Source organism: Lissotriton vulgaris, chromosome 8 (genome assembly GCF_964263255.1).
Source record: "Lissotriton vulgaris chromosome 8, aLisVul1.2, whole genome shotgun sequence".
In the NCBI taxonomy this organism is placed as follows: Eukaryota; Metazoa; Chordata; class Amphibia; order Caudata; family Salamandridae; genus Lissotriton; species Lissotriton vulgaris.
Window position 1 is genome coordinate 1,303,265,641 of NC_141696.1, and position 15,099 is coordinate 1,303,280,739.

Here is a 15,099-nt window from a genome sequence, read left to right on the forward strand (position 1 = left end):
CCCAAGTCAATTTTGTGGCTCTGGATTGGGCCCAGAGAGTATCCAGACTCCTGAGAACGAGCATTGGCCTTCTGGAAGATCTGCTGTTGCAGCAACAAAGTAGTGTCCTGCACCCAAACCTGTGCGCGCTCCGCCTTCATGCACAGAGATTGAGAGGCGGCAGTTGACAGTTTCTGACCACCCTGCAGAAGTATGCAAGTTTTTGAACACCCTGCAGAAGTATGCAATGTCATTCCTGCAGCAAGGCGTCCCTCAACCAAGACAGGATACACCTGCCAATGGGACAAATGTGTGGCTTGGTGTGCTACCAAACATGCTGATGCACTTTCTGCTCCTCTATCAGAGGTGTTGTTATGTGGTTTTTCGTTAGATTATGCAAGGCTTTGCTTTGAGCATAGTTAAAGGATATCTTTTGGCCATATTCACATTCTTGCAGGTACCGGATCAGCCATTCATGTTTAGGTCACCTGTTGTGACTCGTTTTCTAAAAGGACTACAACATATGTTCCCTCCAAGATCCTTCATTTTGACCCCAATAGAACCTGATCCTCGTTCAGACATTCTCGATGTGCTCGCCTTTCGAGCCTATGCACAATTATCCTCTAAGTCTTATAACAATTAAAAGTGTCTTCCTGGTGGCCTTTACATCGGCCAGGAGGGTGAATGACCTGCAGGCACTCTCTGTGCACCCTCCAAAACACATTTTCTCCAGATGAACTGGTTCTGAGAACACAGTGCCTCTTTCCTACTGAAAGTGGAAACACGTTTTGACGTAGGCCAGACCATCACAATGCCAACCTTTTTTGCTCTGCCTCACTCTTCCAAAGAAGAGGAGGGACACCAATGACTGGACCCCAAAAAAGAGCTGTAATTTTACATTGATCAACAGAGAATGGGACAACCCAGTATCCCTAGGAACCCGGGTAGGTATATAATTCACAAGAATAGTTGTTTCCTCAGAGGAAGTAAACTGCATTTGCTTCCTAGGCAAAAATAATATATGAATGTATGGAAACATACATTTTCAGACCTCAATTGTTTAATAAATACCCATATATTATAGATGCACAAGCCTGTGCAATATTTGGGTACATACTTTCAATGTAGACAATGGAAATATGTTACTGGTAAATTTTGCACAGACAGGTTTTGACAAAATAACATGAGGTGCTCCCCGTAAACAGCTATGTGTCTATTGAATGGTGCAAAAGAGTGAGCAATAATGTGCAGTGTTGAATAAACCAACTATAAAGTTGACTTAACATACTTACATTTTCATACTAGGGAGCCCAGTTCCCAAAGCACCCAGTGAGTTCCGCTTGTAGCAAAAGTTCATTAAGGTCAACACATGTAAGTCGACACTTCAACCCCATATCGTCAAATTATAACGGAGTCTTTTCAAAATAAAAAAAGTAGACACCTCATAGGTAATTTTATTAATAGCAGAACTAAATAAGGATACAGAATCATGGATCCGTCGCCGATAGCAATCAACAAAAGATTGACCACTCATCTGTATATGAAGTGCTGCTGGCAACAGATAAAAGACATTGTACAATTTCCAATGGTTGTATGTATTGACTGATACAATTCATAACAGGGTTTGCATATGTCAGTGTGTAATTCCTTGAAGTTAAATTACACGCAACAACCAAGAAAGAGGGTTTGTTCACATTTCAACTCCATTTGGACATTTCTGCACATGCCTGGACAGTCAAGTCAGTCATGAAGGGCACTTTGTCCATTCAGTCCTCCAGGGTTTTCTAGTCTGAATCTGTTCACAGACCCACCTCTAGGGAGGTATTGCTTGGGTGTCTACTCTAAGGTAAGGTAAGGAATCTGTGGCTAGAAGCTTATATCAGATGAACAAGTCACTTTAACAAAGGTAACACCTTATCTGGTAGAGACTCCATCTAGCCACAGATTCCTTACCTACCCTCGCATTTCCCCGCTCTGCAAACAGATTTATCTATATAGGCTAACCGTAGGAGGTCCCTAGTGTTTGCACACTGGCCCATCAGCATTCTATTGTAGGCTCTGTGCTTCTGGTACGGAAATGTCACAAAAAGAATCTGATGCCAGAGCGCTGGGGTGGAGCCTATATAGGCATTGTCCACATAATTTACGGTGCAGACGAAGCCAATGCAGAGCCGAACGATGCCACCTACCGGCATACAGACGTGCTTTTCAAGAATTTCCAGGTCCATATATCACAACAAACACCTAAAAACCATGCTAAGTCAGGGCCTAGTCATAGAACAGACACAGATTACAACCCGAATAAAAACACATATTATTGCTTTTGAGTCAAAAAAAATATTGACACATTAAAATATAGAACCACAGTTAATTTTGCGACAAAGGAATATGATGGTACTTAATATCTTATTTTTGGCTGCACTGACCATAAGTAAGCAGAAATGGCGGCAATAAGAGGATCATCCGTCATAAGGCAAAGAAGCATCGCTTCCTCTGCCAACCAGGAATATTTTTTCTTAAGTAATGAGTCCACCCAACTTCTGCTCTCATCAATACATTTTGTGTAAAACAGCATGAAGTACATCACAGGATCTTTGCCACCTACCAGACAATCACAATACATGCACATGTCCGGTTTTCCTTAAAATAGGGCTAAATGCAATTTATTGTGGGGAGCCCCCAATATAAATGATAAGTATAAGGAACATTTCAGATCTGGATATTACCCATCTAAATACTTATATAAAACACACACGTTTAGAAAAATAATCAATACGTATCTGAGTAAAACAAGAACAAAACAACAAAAATCTAAAATACAAGAGTCAAGATATGAATTTTCAAGATTAAATGCAGTTATAGTGCTTAGAAACACAATAGCTCCGGTCGGGGCACTCTCAACATGCTTGACAAGGAAGAATCCACAAGTTCAGGCTGACCACAATGGAGCGTGTGCCATCTACAGGGTTGTGCAAACCCCAGTACAGTACCTTGGAGACGCTGAGAATCGAAGATGATGCAAGGCGCTCGGGATTTGAGGCATCGCTGAGACAGTTGGGGTGTCAGATCCTTACTGCTGTGCAAGTCGTTGGCGCTCAGGACGGTGCTTTGCACAACGGAGGTGAGGTGTCACTGAAGCAAGTGAGGCGTTGGTTCCTGGGGATGATGCGTGGCACAGGGGAAGTAATGCAGGGGTTGAGGCGAGGTATCTGTTTTGATAAGAGTTGCAGTGTTTATGAAACATCTAGGGTCAAGTCCGGATGCGTCGACTTTGCAGCATCAATGGCACACCACTATGGCGGAGTCGGGTGTCATAGACATCAGTGACGCAGTACTCGAGACTCTTACAATGGCAGCTCTTCGGAGGTGATGCGACGGTGTCGGGGTTTGCGTTGTAAGTCGCAGTCAATGCATTGAGCGGGGACAACAGCTTCAGTGCAGGTGGTGGCACTGGTTCTTAAGTGGCGCTAAAAGTCTTTTTAGCCCAGAAACTCGCTTCCAAGGGCCCAGTAATTGGAGTTGGCACCACTTGGCAGAGTAAGGCTCTCAGCAGAAGGGCCCAGGTGCTGCAGGTCAAGTCTATGATGGCCTTGAGACTTCCAATAGATGGGAAGCTCAACTCAAGCCCATGGAGAAACTGTTCTCTCACTCCCAGCACAGAAGCAGCAGGCAGAAGGCCAACACAGAAAAGAAAGCAGTAAAGTGGCAGTCCCTCCTGGCAACACAACAGCTCTTTTTCCTGGCAGAATGTCCTCAGTCCAGAAGTATTTTGAGTATATGGTGTCAGAGGTTCAGTAGTTATACCCATTTTAGCCTTCGAAGTAGGGAGACTTCAAAGAAAGGTATTTATAGAGCACAATACCCTGTCCTTTCGTGTCCTGGCTCCAGACATCCTAAAGGGGGCTATGCAGCTCTTTGTGTGTGGACAGGCACAGCCTCATTCAGGTGCAAGTGTCAGCGCCTCCCACCACTCTAACTCAGGAAGGCTCATCAGCCTGGTGATGGGCCATCAGGATATGCAGGGCACACCTCAGCTCCCTTTGTACGTGACTCTCTAGAGTGAATTAACCAAGACCAACTGTCATACAGCACAGGCAGGTATTATAGGGACAGGCAGAGGCACAGAATGGTTAAGTAGAAAATGCCAACTTTCCACAAGTGACATTTTCAGACCAGCAATTTAAAAACCAACTTCACTAAAAGGTGTGTTTTTAAAATTGTGAGTCCAGAGACACCAAACTCCAATTTTCCATCTGCTCCCAAACTGCACACCCAGCCTGTGCAGTGGCAGGCCTGAGACAGGTTTGAAAGGCTACTTATGTGGGCGGCACAATCAGTGCTGCAGGCCCACTAGTGACATTTAATGTACAGGCCCTACGCGCATGTAATGCACTGTACTAGGAACTTACCAGTAAATTAGATATATTAATCATGGAGAAAACAAATGCTTTACATTTTAGACACAGAGCACATGCACTTTTGCACTAGTCACCAGTGAAAAAGTGCCCAGAGTCCTAAAGTCAACAAGAGATGGTCAGAAAAATAGGCGGAAGGCAAAAAGTTTGGGAATAACAATGCAAAAAGGGCCAGGTCCAACACCTCTCAGTTGTGCTAACTCTGGAACGGTGCGACCAAAGTGTGTCATCCAAGGTATTAAACAACTCGTTACATTAAGCATGGCTTAATTCTCAAGCTGATATTACCGTAACAAGTTGTAGTGTACAACTTTAGCGAAGCTGCCACTTTGTTGACTTTAGTCCTCTATGCACATACCGGTTGCTGGTGTCCTGTCACCGAGACTGCTGTCTGCCCTCCTGGGAAGACGTGCTAACGACTCCCAGGAAGGTATTCAATAGAAACTTGCTCTGGAAGGTGGTGTCACCTCCCTCTTGCAGGAAGTCACATGGGTGTTGGACCAAAAGGCGAGTTTTAAAGTATAAGCCACCTTTGAAGGGCTAATAGGTAACACCTGGTAGAAGAGCTGCTCCATTTTTCAGGCATTAGGGACAAGAGAAGGGAAATCCTGATAACCTGGGATGCCCAAATGCCACACTTTTCAGGAAGTGGTCCTCGGGTAGAAGGAGGAACCAGGTAGCCCATTGGCTTCCAACCACATCCTGCCCTGAGGGCATTTTCTGAGTATAAGTAGGGTATCCCAAACTGAGAGCTCCACTGGACTGGAAGAAGGAATGCCTTGCTGCACCATGGAACCGGCAAAGAGACGCTGCACTACTGGTCCGGCACCCGCTGGCTAGCAAACTAGAGGGACTGTCCCTGCCATTTCCTGCTTAAAGAGAAGCCGTTCTGAGAGCCCAGACAAAACTAGGAAATTTCAAAGGCCAGCTTACTGGCCTCCTGTGTGCAGCACAGGGACACAACAGCTGATGAAGTTTGCTGGGGCAAGCTGGTAGCCCAAAGTCTTCAGTTCGCTGCAAACCCCCACCATGTAGCACCAGGGACCCAACGCACAAAGTTGCACCCGAGTTCAACGACCCCAGGAGTGTCACTGTAGTGCAGCTGAGACCACCAGAGGATAAGTTGTCGACTGAGGAAAGACTGACCTGTTAACATGATACTGGGTGACTGGTAGTCCTGTGGCGACTGGACTTATCACAGCACCAAGAGTGCTTCGACACTGTGACTATAACCATCTCACCTCCTTCACGGACTGAGGACAGTCGAGGCAAGATCCTCGTCCGCTGAATCTCATTTGCTGCATCCTTTAGCATCTTCAGTCTCCTTCATCTTTTGTATCCGGACCAATTCCATGGGAGAGCCCTGCAAAGGATAAAAGTGCCTAGAACGGAATGAAGACTGCTTCACCTACTGAGGAAACTGTTTCTGAGGGCTTTGCTGGTCCCACTGACTGGCTCCTCACTGGAGTTGGTTGCCTAAAGTGACTCCAAGCGACCGCATTACAAGTAGCCTAAACATTTTTGTTGAATTTGCCAGTGTTTGTTTTTGTTCAGTGACATGCTTTGATTTACTATACCTTATAAACTGCATATCTCTGGAACCCTTTGTGCATCTTTTTTTTGTGGTGTCTAAAAATACCTTAAAAAACAGTAATTCTTTATAAATTGGTGTCGGATTTCTTTAGTGTCTTGTTTATTACTTCTTCAGTGGTTTTGGTGCGGTTTAAATGCGTTACACTTGTTCCTTTGTTTAAGACTTGCTGCTCAGAGCCACAGCTACCCAGAGTTGAGCTGAAGGTTTGACAAATGAAACCTACTCGACCACAAGGAGTTGGTACGTATATTACATGGTGCGGTTGCACAAGCACACCATATAAAACACCCCATTTACTCCCAGTAGCTTAGGTCAACAGTAAAACTTTCCAATGCTTATTTCTACTGAAAGAGTCAGTCTATGTCAGAGAGGCTAAAATTTGGAAAAATACACCTGAGGAGGAGAACAGGAATAGTGCTTCAGAGCGCTCCTGACCTCCATGTGCAAGAACGATCATGGACTACATCTCGCACCTACTATTACTAGTATAATGTCCCCAAGGAAATGATAAGAATTAATATACATTAAAAAAACAACTTTGGAAATTTGGCAGCCTTACCTATAGGGCAATGGTGGTAAATAAAGAGTATGTCAAGTTACTGGACACATGCATCCAACACATCCATGTTTGCCTGAAGATTGAGCACCATTCACAGCTGCTTGCAAATGTCATTGACAAGATCAAAGAATAAAACATTTAAATAAAAAATAGAAAAGACCGATTAGCTGTATGCACTGACAAGCTTTTCTGAGATGATTAGCATGATGCACACAAAAACCAGAATACCAAGTCTAGCTAGGATGGAACAGTTTAATAGTGTGGAAATATACAGGAATTTACGACTTGTATTATTAAGAGATGTACCTTGTATCTCCGTATAGTCAATTTTCTTTTCCGGGTTTCAGTGTTCCTCTGTAGAAGTGTGTTACACATTTGGAAAACTTGCTGCATTACAGCATCTTGTCTCAAGTCATCGCGACCCTGTATGTAAAAAACACAACACAAACCTCATAATATTGAGCATGTCACTTGTGAAGCATATTCTTGACTATGGATGAATTTAAGTATTTATACATTAAAGATCTGTTGGTGTTTGATAGGATATGCTTTTAGACCATCCCTAGATTTGAGAAGCATTGTAAAACGTACAGTGCTAAAAAGGACTTTGTTAGAGAATCTTTTGCCCTTGTAAATGAAGACGAGGGGGAAAGCAAGCCCTCGATAAACAACCTCCATCTTCTAATTATCGGTGTGTACTTCATGTTTATTTTTCACAATAGCTGTATTTGTCTATCTGGTAGAGGCACCCATATTTAAGGTAGCCTTCTACTATTAGCCCAAAAAGTCTCTGCATCTGAGATATAAACCAATCTTCTCAGACCAAAAATCATTTGGAGAGCCACTTTTCAAAGCTCAAAGTAACTTGAGGGCAAATTGGAATAGTCAAGCCTTCAGTGTGTGATAGCTCTTATGATCTTAAATTTCAGTGAGACAAGAACAAGATAGATTGATCTGATCAGTTTTCTTTGAACAACAGAGAAAATGAAAGAGGGGTACCAGAGGAATGCAGCAATAAAAAACAGACATCAAAAACTGACATTTTAAGAAAAAAGCCTAAATAATTCCTCTTGATTTAATGCCCAGTGATTCAACAGAGCTACTGGCTTCACACACGAGTGAATATTCACTTCTGTTTGGATAATGATATCTCAAAGAGGGGAACTGCATGCATGCTTATGGTTGCATGCCTTTTCAAAAGTTCCAGATGGGCTCCAAAATAAGGCCAAAATGAACAAGTTACTTACCTTCGGTAACGATATATCTGTAAGAAACAGTAGTTAGTATTAGATTCCTTACCTTAGAATATCCCCAGGCGTCAGTCTGGATCCGGAAACTTTTGCATAGCAGTACCCCTGCGCGTCGGTAGGCGTTGTCTGCAGGCAACCCCTGCGGCTCCGCGTCCGTCGTCGGCGTCGTGCGCCGTGATGACGTCGCTGGAGTATATAGACGCCGCCTCCACGCGCTGACGTCAGTTCTTTGTACACAGCTTTTCCGCGCCAGAACACGCAGAGCCATGTGAGAACCAACACTGGTGCCATTTGAAACTAGGGCCCTGAAAGGGATGTCCTTAACCCTAGGTATCAGTTCGCAGAACGGGGAGGATGGGTGGGGCGGTAAGGAATCTAATACTAACTACTGTTTCTTACAGATATATCGTTACCGAAGGTAAGTAACTTGTTCATCTGAAAGAAACAGGTTAGTATTAGATTCCTTACCTTAGAATAGATACCCCAGCAATACCAACCCCGGTGGTGGGTCTGCGAACCAATACAAACCTACACCAGAAAGTCCTGGAGGACCGAACGGCCAAAGAAGCCATCCCTCCGGACATGACTGTCCAGGCAGTAGTGCCTCGCAAAGGTGTGCAGCGAGGCCCACGTAGCCGCCTGGCAAATGTCCTGCAAGGGGACTCCCCGGCCCAGGGCAGTAGTAGCCGCCGTGGCCCGAGTGGAATGGGCCCTCAGCCCAACAGGAAGCACCTTCCGAGCCAAAGAGTAGCACGCTTTGATGCACAGAACGACCCAGCGAGAGATGGTCCGTTTATGTACCGCCCGTCCCTTCTTCGCACCCACGTAGCCAACAAACAGTTGGTCATCCACCCGGAACTGGCGTGTGCGATCCATATAAAATGAAAGCGCACGTTTTGGGTCCAGACGATGGAGCCGCTCTTCATCCTTTGAAGGATGCGGAGGCGGAAGAAGGAAGGGAGGTTGATGGACTGCCCGATGTGAAAAGCAGAGACAACTTTGGGCAGGAAAGAAGGTCTAGTTCTCAAAACCACCTTGTCAGGATGAATGGACAGGAAAGGAGGTTTGACAGAAAGAGCCTGGAGCTCACTCACTCTCCTGGCAGAGGTGATGGCAACCAGGAAAGCCGTCTTTAAAGTCAGGAGACGGAGAGGACAGGAATGAAGTGGCTCAAAGGGAGCACACATCAAGAAGGTTAGAACCAGGTTAAAGTCCCACTGAGGCATCACAAAGGGAACAGGTGGATACATGTGTGTGATGCCCTTCAAGAATCTTGTTACAATGGGGGACTTGAACAAAGAAGGTTGATCAGGCAGCCTCAGAAAGGCCGAAAGGGCAGAAAGGTAGCCCTTGATAGTGCCCAGAGCAGAGCCCTGCTGGGCAAGAGAAAGAAGGAAGAGAAGAACCTCAGAAAGAGGGGCAGAGAGAGGATTCACAGCCTTTGCTGTGCACCATGCCACAAACTTGTTCCACCGACAGGCGTATACCGATTTCGTGGAGGAACGCCTGGCTGCCAGAATCACATCACAGACTTCAGGAGGCAAGTCAAATGGCCTCAACTGTCGCCGCTCAATCTCCACGCATGGAGGTGGAGGCTGGACAGGTTCGGGTGGAGGACCGTCCCCTGCTGCTGCGACAGAAGGTCCGCCTGAAGGGGCAGGCGGATCGGGGGACCGACTGACATGCTGAGTAGCTCGGGATACCAGTACCTTCGAGCCCAGCCCGGAGCCACAAGGATGACTTGGGCCCGGTCGCGCCTGATCTTCTTCTGGGCAGAAGTGGTATAGGCGGAAAGGTGTATAACAGACCGCAACTCCACTCGCGCCGAAAGGCGTCGCCGTGCCAGTGCCATCTTGGAAACTCCAACGCGCAGAACTGATGACATTGCGCGTTCTCTTCTGTGGCGAATAGATCTAACCAAGGCTCTCCCCATTGCAGAAAGAGGCCTTGCGCCACGTCCGAGTTCAGACGCCATTCGTGATCCATCGAGCACCGACGGCTGAGTTCGTCCGCCCTGGCGTTCAGAGAACCTGCCAGGTGTTGAACCGTCAGAGTCACGCCCTGACGTTCCAGCCATTACCAGAGGCGCAGAGCCTCCTGGCAAAGGGTCCACGACCCCACCCCGCCCTGCTTGTTGCAGTACCACATGGCGGTGGTGTTGTCCGTGAACACCTGCACTACCCTCCCGTTGACAAAGGGGAGGAATACTTTCAGTGCCAAACGAATCGCCCGGAGCTCCAACAGGTTTATATGGAGCCGGGACTCCGCCGGAGACCAGATGCCTCTGATCTCTGCCTCTCCCAAGTGGCCTCCCCAGCCCTGGAGGGACGCGTCCGTCACAACAACGTGCACCGGTTGGGGAAGGGAGAGGGATCTGCCTCTGACCCAATCGCGGTCCTTAAGCCACCACTGCAGTTGTCTTGCAGTGCCCTCTGAGATCAAGACATGGTCGGACAGGTTGCCCTGATGCTGGGCCCACTGAAACTTCAGGTCCCACTGCAGAGCCCGCATCCGCCACCGGGCGTGATGCACCAGAAGGATGCAGGAAGCCATCAGCCCCAGCAGCCGCAGCGTCAACCTGACCGAAACCCGGGATAACGGCTGAAATATGGGAATCAAAGCCTGTATATCCTGGACTCCCCGTTCCGGAGGATAGACCCGAAACTGCGCCGAGTCGAGAACCGCTCCGATGAAAAGGAGCTTTTGAGAGGGACACAGGTGTGATTTCGGCACATTGATGGAGAACCCCAGCTCGTGCAGGAGGTCTGCCGTCATCTGAAGGTGGTGGACGACTGTCTGGGGCGAGCCCGCCTTCAACAACCAGTCGTCTAGATAGGGGAAGACTGAAACCCCCAATCTGCGCAGATGGGCTGCGACCACCGCCATCACCTTGGTGAACACCCGTGGGGCGCTGGTAAGGCCGAAGGGGAGCACGATAAACTGAAAGTGCTCGTGGCCTACCATGAACCGCAGGTAACGCCGGTGGGCCGGCAGGACAGGGATGTGAAAATACGCATCCTGCAAGTCCAACGCTACCATCCAGTCTTGCGGGTCTATAGCAGCCAAGACCTGAGCTAAAGTCAACATCTTGAACTTCTCCTTCCAGAGGAAGCCGTTGACGTTCCTTAGGTCCAAGATAGGACGTAGGCCCCCTTTGTCCTTCTTGGGTACCAGAAAGTAGTGGGAATAGCAACCACGTCCTACTTCTGGCCCAGGAACGCGCTCGATGGCCCCCTTGGCCAAGAGGGCCGTAACCTCCTCCCTCAGAAGTGCCAAGTGGTTCTCCGACACACGGTGGTTCTGCGGTGGCATGGCTGGAGGAGTGGTCTCGAAGGGGAGGGAGTAGCCCCTTCGGACGAGCTGCAGCACCCACCTGTCCGATGTTATTGTGCGCCAGTGGGAGAGGTGATGGCGAACCCTGCCCCCCACCGGCGTCACATGGGCCTGAAAGCACGGACTAGGAGGATTTAGCGGTAGATGCTGCGGGGGGAGGTGTGGCCTGACCTCGCCGCTGTCCCCGACCGCCACCACGGCGGTTTCCACGGCCGCCACCGCGTTAATAAGTCTGTTGTGGCGCGTGGCTGGCAGCACGTGTGGGACCGCCCCTTCCTTGGCCACGAAAGGAGCGAAACGAACCCGTTTGCTGGCGCTGGGTCGAGAGACCCACGGACTTGGCCGTGACCCTGGAGTCCTTGAAGAGCTCCAGCGCGTGGTCCGCTTTGTCGCCAAACAGGCGACTGCCATCAAACGGCATGTCCATTAAAGCACTCTGGACATCTGCCGAGAAGTTGGCGGATCTCAGCCAGGCGTGGTGACGAATCGCCACCGTCGTGGACATCGCCCTGCCCAGCGAGTTGGTCGTATCAAGACCACACCTGATGGAGTATCTTGCTGCGTCCCGGCCTTCAATCATAGCCTTGCCGAGCTTAGCCCGTACCTCCGGCGGGCATTCAGGCAGCAGGTCCGCGACCGTATCCCACAGAGAGTTGGTGCAGCGGCCCAAGAGGCACGCGGTGTTGCAAGACCGCAGTCCCAGACTCAGGGACGAGAAGACCTTTTTGCCATACTGGTCGTACCTCTGATTCCCTGTCGGGCGGGGCCGACGGGAATGCGGTTTGGGAAGTGGAGGCCTAGATCACCAGACTCTCAGGGGTGGGATGGGTGGACATAAACTTGGGGTCGTCCGAACACGGACGGTGGCGTCTGGCCACGTTCCTATCAACAGGCGAACCTGAAGCGGGCCTGGACCACGTGCCCAAAAGAACGTCAGTTAAGGCCTCGTTGAACGGCAGCAGTGGCTCCTGTGGGCATGACTGCGGTTTGAGAACCTCAGTGAGGATGTTAGTCCTCACGGCCGCGACGGGGAGCACAAGGTTTAGGGCCTTGGCAGCCCTCATCAACACCACTGAATAAGCTGCCCCCTCCTCCGAAGCCATGGTAGGAGGCGAGAAAAGCCAGGGTTGGGGGAGTCGTCCAGACCACTGGCGTCACCCAAGTCACCCGTCCAGTCCACGTCGTACTGACACTCGCGGGTCAGAGGGTCCTCAGACCCCTCCCACTCCTCTCCGTAATCTACATCTTCACCATATTCTGAATCAACAATGTAGACCGGCTCCTCGGGGTTCACAGGCCCCATCGGCGTCGGACTCGGCGTCGGGCGACGCCGGTTCGACTCCGCGTCCGGAGTCGGAGAGGTAATGGGGCGGCGCCGCCCGGAGCCGGAGCACCGGCACCTGCCGTAGCCGGCACCGTAGAACCGGCGCCGCGCGGGGGCGACGCCAGGGGTTGCCCCGATGGAATCGGCGCCGGAGAGGCCGGTTGACCAGACGGCGTCGACCCTGAGGGCCCCTGCGGCGCCGGGGCCGGAGCCGTCGGCGGCGCCGGGGCCGGAGCACCCGACGGCGTCGAGGCAGGAGCACCCGAACCGCTAGGGCCCCCGGACGGGACAAAGGGCCCGAAGGCGCCGCAGAACCCGTCGGAGGAGACAGAGCCCTCATGGCCATGAGGAACGCCTCTATCTCCTCGGGCGACGTGCCTTGCCCAGGGACCGCAGGGTATGGAGCAGGCCGCGCCGGCGACTCACGCGGAGCCGCGGGGGTGGGGCCACCCGAACCCCCGGCCGCATCGCGCGAGCGTCGGGGGTACGATGACGACGCCCCGACTTCTTGTGCTTCCTACCTGAGGAACCAGAGGAATGGTGACGACTCCCAGAGCGCTCGTGACGGCTCCGCGACCGCTCCCTCGATCGCTCCCTTGACCTCCGGCCGGACCGGGACCGCTCTCGACGCGGGTCGACACCCGGAGCTCGAGCAGCTTGCGGGACCGCTCCCGTCTAGCTTTATTCGTCAAGGCCCGGCAATCGACGCAGGCGTCCACGTCGTGGTCGGGGCCCAGGCACCGGAGGCAGAGTCGGTGATGGTCCGTGACCGACATCGTACGGTCACAGTCGTCACAGTTCTTAAAACCGGGCATCCTACCGGCACCGTAAGAAGAGTCAAAAAGATCAAAGATCAAAAAAGTTGGTCAAAAGACCGGAGTACTGCACTTCTCGGATCTGCGCTAACTGGCGCGGAAAAAAGAAGAACTGACGTCAGCGCGTGGAGGCGGCGTCTATATACTCCAGCGACGTCATCACGGCGCACGACGCCGACGACGGACGTGGAGCCGCAGGGGACGCCTGCAGACGACGCCTACCGACGCGCAGGGGTACTGCTACGCAAAAGTTTCCGGATCCAGACTGACGCCTGGGGATATTCTAAGGTAAGGAATCTAATAGTAACCTGTTTCTTTCAGATACATATGTGTTAGTTGTATTTCAGTTCAGATGGACTGTAGCCTAGCTCTTCCAGGTGTGAAGTTAAGGTGATTTTGCATATGGTAAAGTCCCCTGTTTGACCATTCAAGTAAACAACAGTGGCATGAATGATACACATAGGTATTTTAATTGTTCAAGATCTACGTGAGCATTTCAGCCCATCATATTTTTTCAGAGGTAGTACAACGATCAAATAGTGTAACAAAATTTGCTTTTTGGGTTTTCCACTAACCTCATGCCCTGAAACTTCCTTCTCCATGGGTGGAAGCCACGTAGAGAATCGGTGTCAATTCCAGTGATTGTGATTCACATTTCAGAATAATGATTTTGCAATATATTACAAATCTGTATCTGATGACTATGCACATTAAGAAATAAAGGTTTAAAAGGCTAGTTGAAGAAAAACTAGTGATGTTCAATGGAAAGTCAGATTTCGGCATTGATGATATACGAACCTTGACAAGTTGTCGTCTCTCTTTTCCATCTGATCCAACACAGTCTATGATCTTTGGCAGATTGAGACCTCCTGCTAAACGAAACTCGGGCTTGAACGACAGTATAGTTACTACATTTTCATACTTCCCAGTCGGGTCCACCTAAAAAAAGAAGAAGAGTAACCAGCACAGGATAAAACTTTTTAAGAAAGGCTTAATTGAACCTGTAATGAACAGTCTTAAGCAGCTCAAAGTACAAGAAATATGAATTTCTCTCTATGTGAGACACAACTGGACCACAAATATATTTACTACTTATAAATACAGGAGAACAAAATAAATACTAAGCAACCTTTTTATTTTGCTTTATGGAGTGTACTGTCATGGATCTAGGAAGAAAATAGCAAACGGCTAGAACTTCTAAAGGCAGAGCACCCACGATAATATAAAAAAATCACCCAAAATCATGAAGGCCTGTGGCTTCAAGTTTCGAGGTGCTTGGGAAGAAGGATAGCATTTTAAAATCATTGTTTAGAAAAGTTAATTTATTTCCATGCTTACAAGGGGCTAATTTAAATAGTAATGTAAGAGATTCTATTCTTTTTTGCAACATGTATTTATTGATTTTCAAGATCATCACAAAGTGAAACAAGCATCTTGCAAAGTACAACATACCAAACAGAGACTAGGAACAAACTAGTACGTGCAACCTGCACCACTATTAAAGTGGTTCAAAAGCAGTAATAGTAGATTAACCATCAGAAGTTATGACGTAGGCAAGATGAGAGGCCTACCAGGACTACCAGGATTGGGCAAAGCACAAGTTTGCAAGCGGGTGGACAAAGGGAGGAGGATTGGGGAGGGGCGTAATTAAGGGAGAAGTCTGTGTGGGGAAGTGTCTGAAATGGAGATCGGGATGAGGGATACAGTTGGATCGTATGGATTATTTACTTACCTGTAATCCTAGTTCTCTTCCAGAGGTATCCTCATCAAAGTCATAAGCATTAGAATATTCCCGCCCATGCACGGGACCCCGGAAACACTATATTATAT

General features: G+C 49.1%; 1 protein-coding gene across 1 annotated transcript in view; it reads right to left on the reverse strand.

Moving 5' to 3' along the window:
* ATM (ATM serine/threonine kinase) overlaps positions 1 to 15,099 on the reverse strand; it is a 1,399,724-nt gene that overhangs the window by 113,988 nt on the left and 1,270,637 nt on the right. Inside the window, exons 55-56 of the mRNA XM_086935231.1 lie at positions 14,068 to 14,208; positions 6,854 to 6,970 (exon numbers count right to left, since the gene is read on the reverse strand). Of these exons, the coding sequence (XP_086791357.1) occupies positions 6,854 to 6,970; positions 14,068 to 14,208 (258 nt within the window). The remainder of the gene's footprint in view (positions 1 to 6,853; positions 6,971 to 14,067; positions 14,209 to 15,099) is intronic.